This window comes from Temnothorax longispinosus, chromosome 5 (assembly GCF_030848805.1).
Source record: "Temnothorax longispinosus isolate EJ_2023e chromosome 5, Tlon_JGU_v1, whole genome shotgun sequence".
NCBI lineage: Eukaryota > Metazoa > Arthropoda > Insecta > Hymenoptera > Formicidae > Temnothorax > Temnothorax longispinosus.
The window spans coordinates 23,323,288-23,336,228 of NC_092362.1; the positions used below are offsets into that span (position 1 = coordinate 23,323,288).

The following is a 12,941-nucleotide window of genomic DNA, read 5'->3' on the forward strand; positions in this document are numbered from 1 at the left end:
TAGTTTAAGTCTTCCTTAAAAAGACTGGATAGGTTTGATTTGCAAAAAACTAATTTAACATATGTAAAAAATTGTTGAAAAAAAAGTCGGAAAAGTGACTTTTCACAAAAACTCTCTAATGTAACTTTTTCAATTTTTAAGATATTTTAATTTTTCAAACGGTTTTTTCATCCTCAGATGACGCACTTTTCACTCATTATTGCAGTTTATGCGGCCGTTCCAAAAAGTATGTTGATTTTGAGGTATAAAAGTGCGATTTTTTGCAGAAAAAAAATGCCGAGAGAGAACTAACGGGCCGAAAAATATACCACCGACAGGGATTGATACTTGAAGGTCCCAACTACCTGTAGATAGCGGCACAAGGCCCATTTCCATTAGTTTACTGGGTCGTTTTCGAAGTCAAAAAAACGCTGGGGTGTAGACCCCATAGTGTGACCGTTAAGGGTTAAGGGACTTATTATCAATATTGTAATGTATTGTATTGTATTGTTGTATATATTGTATATATGTATTGTATTGTATGTTGCTTCTTATTATAATTTTATATAAATTAAAATAAAATCTACTGCAATTATAAAAAGAAGTAATTAATGAAATAAAATGTTACCTGAGGACTCTTTCGGAACATATTACATAAATGTATTTATAATTTTTATTCCAACTAAAATGTGTGTGTGATATTATTGAAATGTGTTATATACCACATATTATACAGCAAAAAATAACACATGTGATATTTTTGTACTTCATATATGCATATCAGAATGTTTTGTCAAAAATTGTTACGCGCGATGGGTGTAAAATTGTGAAATATCTTTTCTCCTTTTCCTAAGTGAGAAATTTAAGAGCTCGAAAACGATAATAGAAAATGGGATAAGTTCTCAGTTGTCATGCATATATAGCGCGTTGGATCAGAAGATCGACCCTTATCAACCGCATAATATTCAGAACTTCGTCTATCCAATTTCTGGTTTTCCCGCGCGGAAGGATCATGTCATTCTAAAACCGAGGTGACTTCCAGAAGGACGCGATGGGGAATAATTAATGAAAGGGGTGAGAGCGTCGTCTATTTGGAAAGAACATACGTTTAACGATCCGCCATTGCTAGGGTTGGAAGTCCGATAGCGAGGATCGGGAGGAACGTCAAGGATGCCTTGTGGATGTGCTGGTCGGAAGCACGTACTTCTATAATTGTTGGGGTGGCTCGGGGAGACAACCTTTAACGGCCGTCTCAAATACTACCCTCGTGGGTCCGGGGAAACCTAATGCGTTTTTCCAATTCGGCCATTATACATACGTGTGCCATTATTATCGATTAAACAATATCGATGTTGCGTCAGCCCGAAGCATGCTTCGAAGGGATTCGAGCAATTCGATATAGAATGACTCGCCGCGCGAACGTCTGACACAATTTCCCTCGAGTTGAGGGAGCCCCTATTTTATATTGGACTCATATATGTGCGTGTCTTTAAGAGGGCGGCATCGTATAATTTACGATTGAACGAAATAAAGATTGAAATCGGCAATTTACGTGATAATACATTTTATCTGATGCAGGAGAAATGAGTAGAATAGTTATTGAATTCTGAAAAAAATTATATTTTATTTCTAAATGAAAAAAATAGAAGGTATAAGATTTTATTACAAAATTAGAGTACTGCTAATAGAGCAATTTAATTCCCAGCAAAATGTCTGAAATATATACTATTCATATATTTTGATATTGCCACGTTATGACGTAATAATCCACAAAATCCGAAAGGTTAAACCGCGGAAACCGTTTATTATCGCGCTTAATAGGCGATGTTGTAAACCACGAAAATGTAATACCTCATTTGTAATGCCGTACACGCCGGGCATGTATGCACCAGGCTGCGACAAATTTCAGATTACACTGCAATTTTGATGTAACGGTGTGGTAATTCAGTTATTATCACAGGCAACGCGTGGCTTGATCGATCAACAATTGACGATGAAATCGATAGAACGGAATATTTATATGCGACACGGAGTGACAATATTTAACGTTTGCGTGGACGAAACGTTACACATTATGCGTGTTTGTGTGGGAAGCGCGCGCGTTATATAACAATGGGCGGGCCGTACCGATCGTCGACGCATTACACGCCTATGCGGCCACGGGAAGTTATTGTTAAATTTGTAATATTTCCTACGGATTGACAGCTAAACTAGCCGGAAATGAACGTCGGCTTTTTAAAGCGAATCGGACAGTGGTATCGCGGGTTAATGACGGACGACATAATTGATCAAATAAATGGATAGTTGGGTACCGATTAACTGAGAGTCGATTAATCGTGCTACTGACTAATTGCCGTCATCTGATGAATTGAGGTCGACTGGATCCGCGATCGCTCTTCTCCTAGCTGTCACTCTGTTTCGTTTCCAAAACATACCTCCCGAAAATATTTGATACCTATAATAGAACAATATCTTCGATTAAAGCTGGATTATCTAAAAGGAGGAAAATCGTATAGAATTTCGAAATATAAAAAGCTAAAAAATTCTCTTGAAAGACACAACTTATTTAAAGCCTCTCTTTGATATTAAGTACAATTTATTGCAACTGTGGTACGACAATATTTTCCTAAGAAAATGGGTGTGCAGCCGGTGATAATCGTATCAATTATTCAGATCGGCAAATCGATGGTCGGAGCTCGGGCGGATGAAGTCTAATCGAGCATTCACTTTGCTTGTAGATCTCCTGGATACGTAAGAGGGATTTGCATATCCTGACGTCATCGACCCTCGCTTACACGGGGGACGCAAGATTTTCCGTTAAGCACCCTGAATCATCCGACGAATGGACGCTGAGGATCGAGTATGTTCAACCACGGGACGCCGGGGTTTATGAATGCCAGGTTAACACCGAGCCCAAAATGAACTTAGCCTTCATGTTGAAAGTCGAAGGTAAAATCAAGATCGTAAAGTTTCTAGAAATTTGCCAGATAACCCTTTCATGGATCGCTCAATTCGAAAACAAATGCACACTTTTTGAACAATTAAGTTTTATCACAAACAAAGAGAGAGAAAAGAGAACGGAAATAATATTAATACAATAAAAATAGATTTTTAAATTTTTGTTGCAACGTTACTTATTGTCAGTACACATGCATGTAATATATTACATTATATATACTTTATAAATCGAAATAGATATTTCATTACAATTTATTGCAATGTATTAAATTATTATAATTTCCGAGTTAACTTTTAATTATTTCAGTTAAAACATAAGCGAAAAACTGTGAAAGGGTTAAATTAGATCCCGTAATAACTCTAAGCCGTTGTAAATATATTATTACGTAATTTACAATAGGTGAAAGAATATCTGAACGCTTTTCGTAAGTGTCTATCACCTGATTGATCAGGAATGACACTGCTGGATAACTCGAATACGCACCAGCATGACCAAAGTCATTAATGCTTCCGCTTGCATGTCTGTCACGTGAGGAATATCCTAAAGTACCGATCAGTTTTGTTGCATCTATTTCTCTGACCGAGTAATCGCATAACATTGAGCAGTTACTTTAATTACCAGCGCACAGTATCGATTTCGTCTTTCAATACGTAAAGCACCTGTATATATGTATGTATGTTTATACGATCGCTTAATACAGATATTAATAAATATCTCGTCAATTAAAATTTCTCTAACAAAAGGGTTTATTTCGGCGCGTTATCCGGAAAAAAGATAAAATACAGGATAAATTACAAGATTTATTGTATAAATATTAATATTTACTCGATATATAAGCATTCAAAAGATGTTTAAAAAGATGATAATATTTTAATTGCTCATCAATTAATCTGATTTTAATAATTTAAATCCGAGAGATTTTAAATAGAAATTTATTGAAATCGGTTTCAACGCTTTAAACTCAATTATATTAGATCAAACATTTTAAAAATGTCGGACTAGGGAATCTCCATAAATCTCGACTAACATACATAAAAACGGACAATAAAAAGGAAACAGAGGAATAATATTCTTTATACTCCGTGTTTCGCAGGCGTGGCCTACATATACTGATAGTGCTTTCAATATTAGTTCAATTCCCAACCCCCCCCCGAAACAATAGATCTTGACGAAATCGATTAACTCGATATCTTTTCTGTCCTCCCATTCCAGAAAGTGCCCCTGTCCCTGCCATCACCACACCAAACGCCATTCACCGGACGTTCAACTCAGGTTAGATTCACGCAAAGAGCAGACTCCTTTTCCAAGCTATTGAATTTGCTATTAGCTGCTAGAAGTATTATTTACAATTTAGTTACATGCCGTAATGATGTGCATGAACGTTTTTTTTTGTATATTTATGGCCAAGCCGCCCGGATGGGTTTCGCTCGCCAATGAATTGGAGGTCGTAGCATGAGGAAGGTGAAAACACGGACAGCACTCTTCATTTAGACGCCGTTACGCTCGGGACTGTCGGGCAAATATTCTCCTCTTTTTTTTTACGCAGATATAGCTGACGCTAACGCGTGCTAATTTTCCGCCCTAATATTGCGAGTCGTAAATATACCACGCGTTAAATGTGTTCGGTGGAACCGCGCGCAAGAACCTTAATTGTTTTGAAATAGAGGGAACCCAATGCGAGCGTAATGAAAATATCTTCCGCGCAATATTCGTACTCGGCCTCGACTTATTTAGATTGTAGATTTTGACTGTTAGCGACAGTTTATCGACTTTTGTACAAAGCTCTACGTCCCCTAAAATTTGGAAACCGTTTGATTATCTTCAGGTTGGCCTTTCGTGATTTTGCATGGTTCTGTTTGCATGTTTTTATGTGTGTATTCTATATAACTTTTTTAAGATAACTGCAGCAATAATTTGAAGAATAAGTAAGTACCCAATGTAATGAACTGTTAATGTAATTGAAATAAGTTTTCTCTTGTCATGCGGAAATCTTGTTGATAATGACGAATTCTAATATATTTTACTATTTTTATGCACTTTTTTCTTCTCTTTTTATATGTCCTATATATATATATAGATTATTATCTTGTTAAATTCAAACATATCTATATATAATTACTTGTAAATTAATCTATTTCTTTTTAATTTATTATTGCAAAAAAGTCACAGACAGAACTCTTATTTTCGTTTATAAATTATACCGTAAGATCGAAATAATAAACTAATTATTAAAATAATTAAGTTTAAAATCATCGATTGTAATTAAAAGTTTCTAAACAAGAAGTTCAATATGAGAAAATTGCTTAAATATTGGTTTATTTAATTGGCAACATTTTTTAACCCGTAATGTGCATAAATTTTAAACTTTGGACGGAATTGATAATGTTAAACAAATAATATTAACTAATAACTAATAACTAACTAATAACTAGAGGAAAATTTCATCTAACTGTGTGAAGTAATATGCTGTAGTCGAATGTCAAATCAAATCATTTTCTTTTCGTTATGATATGTATACGTATGACACTAAAACATATTAATTAATTAAGCTATATTACAAACACGTACTTATTACAAATGACAAATATAATGCATAAATTCCTTCCTTCATAATATAATTTTCAGAGATATATAATATTTCACCACAAACACACACATAAAAATTAACAATATCTTTCATGTAGAAATATAAATACATGCAAGGAACAGAAAGAGAATTTTAATAATTCTATTAATAAAAAAAATACAGCGACCATGTTAATGATAATAACCTTATTTAATTGCTTGAAATTTCACACGAGTGCAGAGTGAAACAAGCAGAAAGATATCTCGCTTCTGTAAAATTTTAGATCATGCAAGCAAATGAATTTGATATCAATAAAGGGCACGATTTGATGTTTCCGGATCGATCAAAGCCCGTTATCTAGCACAGATGGATATACGAATGCGGAATATTTAAACGTACGGTTTCTAACGTGTGTTACAGCTGCTCAGGCGACGATCCTGGGACCGGAAGACGTCTACGTGAAGAAAGGTAGCACGATAAGCCTCACGTGCGAAGTGAATGTGCGAAGTACACCGCCCAGTAGCGTTTCCTGGCATCACGGAGGGGCCGTAGTGGATTTCGACAGTCCCAGGTACAAATCGTAAGAATCGCTCTCTCTCCCTTTCTTTCTTTCTCTCATATACACGCGCTAATACGTACACACGTTTCCATTCGATTGCGGATCGCATAACCGAGACGGGAGATCCTAGCAATGTTTCACAAGTCGCCTCCGTCTCGGCAAACGAGGAGGGAGGCTTCGGCCAAGTTTTTTTAGGGACGTTACTTTGCGGTATCGCCGATCGAGCGGAAGACATGGAGTACCCCGCTTTTAATCTTTTCGTCAGCCCCGTCAACTCCGGGAAGGATCATCAAGAGTCGAAAAAGCAAACGACCCTTGATCCAGCAATTTTGTCCGGGATTAGTTCAGAGAACGCTTTACGCGAAAAGATGTTCAAGTAGTTTAGATTCTTCTTTTTCTCTCTGCAGAGTGAAATGTGTCACTTACAATGCCGAAAAAATGATATAATGTTACTTGTCAAACTCGTACGTCGTATATCAGTTTTATATAGGAAAACATCTGATACGAATAAACTTTTTGTTTCCATTTATTCGTGCACAATTGCCAGCAAATGTTTGACAATATGCGTTACGCGAACAAGAGTCCGCGTTATCGTTTATGCATCATACACGATCGCGCTTTTTGCCGATGTTTTCTGTAAGCCGCGCACCTGCCTGCAGAGAGAATTAATGACAAAGTAGCAATGTGTGTGACGAGAATGGCGCCAAAGTATCTGCGATAATTCAGTGTACACCGCAGGGGCGGGGTTTCCCTGGAGACGGAGAAAACGGATACCGGGACGACAAGCAGACTACTGGTGACACAGGCCAGATTGACCGACAGCGGAAATTATACCTGCATCCCCAGCAACGCGAATCCAGCGAGCGTAATGGTCCACGTGCTGAATGGTAAGCGAATTTCTTTTTTTTCTTTCTTTCTTTCTTTTACGACGCGGACTTATCCGGCGGCCGATCATCCCTCTCGCCTCTCGCGACGTCATCCCCGACATCCCGGATATTCGGATACTCGGGGAGCTGCCTTAATGACATATCGCGATAGAAACGTCTGAATATCCGCAGTTAAAATTTTCAGATAACCCAGCGGTAGCGCTGGGAACACCTCCATATATTACGAGCCATTATCTACCAAGTCGGCCCCGCATGACGCGATAATTTGCGAAATTTTCAACTAATGCAAACGCGTTATGATTACGTGACGAATTTTTATTATTTATACAAATGTGACGAATGTAATAATGTTTTGACGTATTTTATCAACACATGCAGAGACGATTTAATTCGGCCCGACTGGCCTTTTATAAATATATATTCAAATACACTATTTGTATGAGTTCAGAACCGATTATTATTGAAAAAAAAACTATAAAATTAAAGTTTCAACCTGTTAATATACTTTACGATATATGCAACACTAAATAATATTAAACAGAAAACAAAAAATATTGGTTTAATATTTATAACATATAAATAATATGTGGTGCAATTGACACTTCACGCGCCCTATTACGTTTCAAATTTTCACGTGGCCCACACTGGAGAGATAAGAGCGACAAAACGATATTACATCGCGCCGAAACTTGCACGAGAAACTGCGAGACGTTTAAATTGGAAGTTTATTGCTTTAAAGATCAATTAATTTCTATTCAGCAAACACGACATGCCGCATGCAAACCAGACTTGCACTCGATAAACAAAGTCAGAGGCGGGTTTACTCAACAGTTTACGCGTTCCACGTTACAATGTAATTCGCTTATGAACTAACCGAATAACGAGAATACCAAACTGCAATATTTTATCCGGCGTATTACCTTAATATTATTGAACAGGCCGGCAATATCTTCTTTATTGCCGCAGAATTGCGAAGTTATTGTCGGGTAAAATTGAGAATAGAACTAATAACTTTTTTATTTGCTCGCATGAATTACGCGGTGTGTTTCTTGCGCCACGTAATTCGATATACAATCGACTCGGTATAGTCGGATTTTTCCTCTTCTTCGTCTACTTGCTTTTTTTTCTTCTTTACGTGAAGGAAGCACGCGCACGAGTTGAGTCGAGGCTGCTGCGTCATGTGCACACCCTTCGATAAACGTCGCGTGCACATGCACATTTAAGAGCCGTTGCATGCGAAAAAATCTCCGAACACCGGCGTATAAACATTTCCATGTCGGCATTCTTGTAATACCGCATTTTCATGTCCACCCACATCACACGATTCGATCAGAGTTCACGGTTAACCGCATTGTTTTCTATTAGAACGCAATCGGATTTGCATGTTATTCGTTTCGGAAGAAAAATTCCCGATCTCTCTCTCTCTCTCTCTCTCTCTCTCTCTTTCTCTCTCTCTCTTCTTTTCTAATTTTAAACAAATTTACTCAATCGAATGCAGTTACACATTATTTACGTATTTCATTGAATCGACGTTTCGATTTCATTTTCACGTAAATAACAATATTGAAAACTGATGTATATAAAAATACAAAACTTTATCATGAAGAAATTAAAAGTTGGAGAATTTATCAAATTCACCTCATATATCATTTTTATTTTCACAGCGTGTTTTTCAACACTGTTATTCCTCTCTTGAATGGAATGGAATATTAAATAACAGTTATATATCGATCATTTACGAATATGAATTGGTTAACATTTTAATTCTCTTCATACGTTTGGTTGAATATTATATATATACATCTAAATATTTTAATTTTTTTTTACATCTCAAGCGTTTTATTAGGGTAAACTCGGGTAAGATGGCCATAGTTTTTTAAAATGCAATAAACATTTATTTTTGTTATATTTTAACAGTGTTTGGTATATTCCTTCACTGAAGCTTAAAGTACGTAAAACTATCAAAATTAAGAAGAAAATACTTAACATAAATTTTATATTATCAAAGTATTACAACGTATGCATTGGCCATCTTATCTGACTTTTAAGGAAAAGATGGCCATAGCAGAAAAGATAACCATAGTATTTTTAAATAAATAGTGAAAAATAGAAATACAAATTATAGGTCAAATTACAATTTACATAGCTTAATTATGTGTGTAACGTTGATTACGGCAGCTTAACTATAATTTATTTAATGTTATAGCAGCTTTTAGCGGACACATGAAAAACTTTGCAGGCAGTCGAAAGTAAAAATATGATATAATATTCACAATATTGTTATTTCGAATAGTGTACGCACATAAACTACTGTAAATATTGATTATCTTTGAGAATGACTACAAAAATGCACTGTTTAGCCATTATTGGAGAAATTACAGCCATGGGCCATCTTTTCCGTATGGCCATCATACCCAAGTTTACCCTATATTGCCAGACAGTTCTGTAGAAATTGAGTTTGGTATACATCCTTGGCTTTTTTTGTAGAAGCGGAATTTAGAAATTTCTAATATCATCCTTTTCATTATCGCGCGTCTCTTTCGTGGGAAATTTCTTCAATAGAGGCAAAGCTTCTCGGGGACGGCAAAATTTTCCCAGCGGAATTGTGTTCGCGCGCGACCGACAAATTTCACATCAATAAACGCTCGCATATTCACAACGAACGCAAGTTCGGCGACAGGAAGCCAGCGGGCTCCTGAAGTGTGACATTCGAAAGGGACGGCATGCGTTCATTCATCAAGTATCGAAATCCCCCGTCATAAAGTTTGACAGCCTCGTATATTGGAGTCGCGGCAAGTACTCGGCGCGCAGCACGCATACTCTCGCTTTTGATCTATTGTCAGCCGGCAGCGCTCGCGATAACACATGTAATATCTTGTTCGGCAAGTTCACCAATCCAAGCTGTCAATCATCGCGCGAGCGTGCAGCCCCGGCACGCGTCTCGCGAAACTCGAGCGCTGCAGCTGCAGTTGTTCGAAATCAACATCTTTCACGCTTTCTTTTCTATAGTTGAGATTTATAAATGTTAATAAATAGATTTAATAAAAATTGAGATTTTTCAATAAAAACGAGATAAATATGCGAAGTAATCTTAAATTAATATCCAAGTTTATTTAAATAAGATTTTTAAGTATAATTTAGAGTTGATTTTTTTTAAACAAAACTATCCGTTTTGTAATTTTAAAATTTAATATAAAAGACAAAAAGGTTTTATCCTTCGGTAAAAATTTCTACTACACTTTATCCGCACAAAATTTTATCTTAGCTGCCAGAATATTTAAAATTAAATATTTAAAAATTCTGAAAAAATAGTATTTCATAATATATATGTATATAACGATTATACCGAAATAATTATGATTACGCACGATGTAAAAATTTACGATGTAAAAATTGCAATGTTTCAGTCGATTATGTAGTCTATTATATTCGGAATATTATACATCATCATCATTTTATATTCGTATGGTATAATCTACTTAATATTCAGTGAAAAAAAAGCCCGCATCGATATTCCGCAACTTTCGTTTTGCTTCATTTCAACACCGATGCTGCTGCATGCGCGTGCTGGCCGACAACGCAATAAATTTACAATACCACTAGCCTCACTCTCTTCAATCCCTGATTAAATTAATGTTTTCGAATTCATAGCACCCCACGACGGGGAGCTACAAAAATCAACAAAACCCTCTCTGGCAACTAGGCAACACGGACCGCTCGCGGCGCGTACGCCTCGCGTTTACACGGCAATCGAATTGCAGAACTTAACAAGCTTTCTTCGACGGTTTCCACGGTTTCCAGCACGCAGCCTGGCGCTGTCCGCCCCCTCCCCCCGCCCGTCTGCCTCCCCCGTCCGCACGCCCGCCGCGGTGCGCTTTCCACCCTTCGAACCATCGAGACATCGATCGCGCGCCCACTTTCCGTCTGGAAACGCCCGGCGGAACGCGCGCGCTCCGCTCGCGCAGAGCGGCCGGCGGCCGCTTCCGGTGCCGGATGAAAATTAATGCGGCACAGTTCGTCTGCATAATTAATTTATAGGGCGCACCCGGTTGTGCCGCGTGGTCGGCGCATTGGCCATCGACGTTATTTCAAACACAGCTGATTACTCTGCAAAATTGACCGCAAATTTCAATTATTTCTCGATAAACCCCCGTATGCGACCCGGGAGCCATCCGTTTTGGCACGTACTATCCGCGCATTAACGCAATTACGCACGTCGGCTGTGCTCGCGCCCCCCCTCCCCCTCCTCTCCCTCATTTTGAGTGTCGGGCCGGTGTCATTTTTCGTTAACAGGCCAGGTAAACGCGGCGTAACGGTAAACTCCGTCCGATGAGATTTTCAATTTGCTCGTAAATTGCGAGGCTCGCCGAAGGGACCGGTTACCGCGTCGCGGAATCGCCGTTATGTCATATATATACCGCCGGACCCGCGTGATTATCTTTATTACCGCCGAATGTTACACGCAACGCGGCGATACCGCGCACCGCGCCGTCGTCATAGAACGCGAAATTGTTGTTTGCCGTTCGAACGTGGCGCGAGCCGCGTAGCTATACTCTGTTATTGCCGAACGAAACGATATTTCAACTTGCGGTTCGTATCGCGACACGCGTTTTACTCTTTCGTAGCGCGCCTTTCGTACATTAACCGTTATTCCTTTCTGTCGTGACGTGAAACTTTATAGTAACATATGTGAAAATTGCACCGTTGATCTTGTAAATCCATTGTGAACGTATATCGCGTGAGACTTTGCGAAAGATGACATAAATGATAATATTGCTGGGAAATATAGAAAAATGATTTGTACATTTGTACATTTCGATTTGTATTTAAAACTTGCTCGGGCAAACGAAGTTTATAAAGAATACATTAGAGTCAGTGTTATTATATTATTGAGAGATTTTTCAACAATATACGTAACTAATATGATTGAATTATCATCAATGCACTGAAAAAATATATATCTTATAACATATTTCTCTTTTTTACTTTAGATTAATGTTATATTTTTTTATTATTGTATGTTATAATACTTGATTTTCTGATAATTTTTAGGATTTTATATAAGTTTAATTTATGAATATTAAAAATATTTATTCCATAAATTGAAAGCATTAGTTATTAGTTCTTTTAAATTTTTATTACAATAAATATTGTTATTGTGTGTTGGTATTGTGTTTGTTATTGTGTGTTGGTAATCGTTTAACAATGTGTTGAATTTTAGAATAAAAATACAAGTTTATATATACTACAATACATTTTATTTTCCCGATTATTTCCTCTATACATATAGGCTCTCGTTACTGGAGAGAGATTGTCTGTTAGGCTGGAAAGTTCATGCTTGGCGTTTAACGCGTTATACGAACGATTAACCTACATTGTGAATCTAATTAGGGCTGCACAATTAAATTCCTGCGTTATGTAGCTACTCGAGATAATATTCAACGCGAAGAGACTGTGACGTGGTTTATAGAATTAACTATATAGAATGATAGAATTTGCTTTAGCTCCCGCGTACAATTTTCTATATATTTATTGCTCCTAAAAATTATCAACTTAATTGTATAATGATTTAATTAATATTACTAATCGTATGAAGATGAAAATATTGTATATTAGAAATTAATGTTTGATTCTATTACCTTTCCAATGTAATTATTTCTCTTTATTTTGGCATTTATATGTAAAGATCAATGATATGCACTTAATATGATTGAAAGGTATAATTCTTATACAATAGTTTATTTTATTTTTGAAATATTTAATAAGTAACTAATATTTTAGAAAATTTCGGTATTTACGCTTCTATACATGGCAGTACAATAATATATCATCTGTAAATGTTTGAAAATTTAAAAAGATTTAATTAGAGAAGAATTATTTTAACGTTTAGCTTAAACAACGAAAAATACGTTATTTTGAGAATCTAATAATACATATATAATAATTTAAATTATTTTCGGATTGTTCTTTATCCAAGATATTTGATAATCG

The 12,941-nt window shown here is 36.7% G+C and overlaps 1 protein-coding gene across 8 annotated transcripts in view; it reads left to right on the top strand.

The window, feature by feature from the left end:
• LOC139812652 (protein amalgam) overlaps window positions 1-12,941 on the top strand; it is a 294,458-nt gene that overhangs the window by 277,357 nt on the left and 4,160 nt on the right. For 4 of the 8 annotated variants that reach the window (XM_071777647.1, XM_071777646.1, XM_071777645.1 and 1 more), the window contains 4 exons: window positions 2,718-2,928; window positions 4,151-4,210; window positions 5,925-6,075; window positions 6,790-6,950. In XM_071777647.1, coding sequence (XP_071633748.1) covers window positions 2,718-2,928; window positions 4,151-4,210; window positions 5,925-6,075; window positions 6,790-6,950 — 583 coding nt within the window. Of the gene's footprint in view, window positions 1-2,717; window positions 2,929-4,150; window positions 4,211-5,924; window positions 6,085-6,789; window positions 6,951-12,941 lie in introns of all 8 variants that reach the window. The other 4 variants (XM_071777648.1, XM_071777650.1, XM_071777651.1 and 1 more) reach the window with 4 other exon arrangements.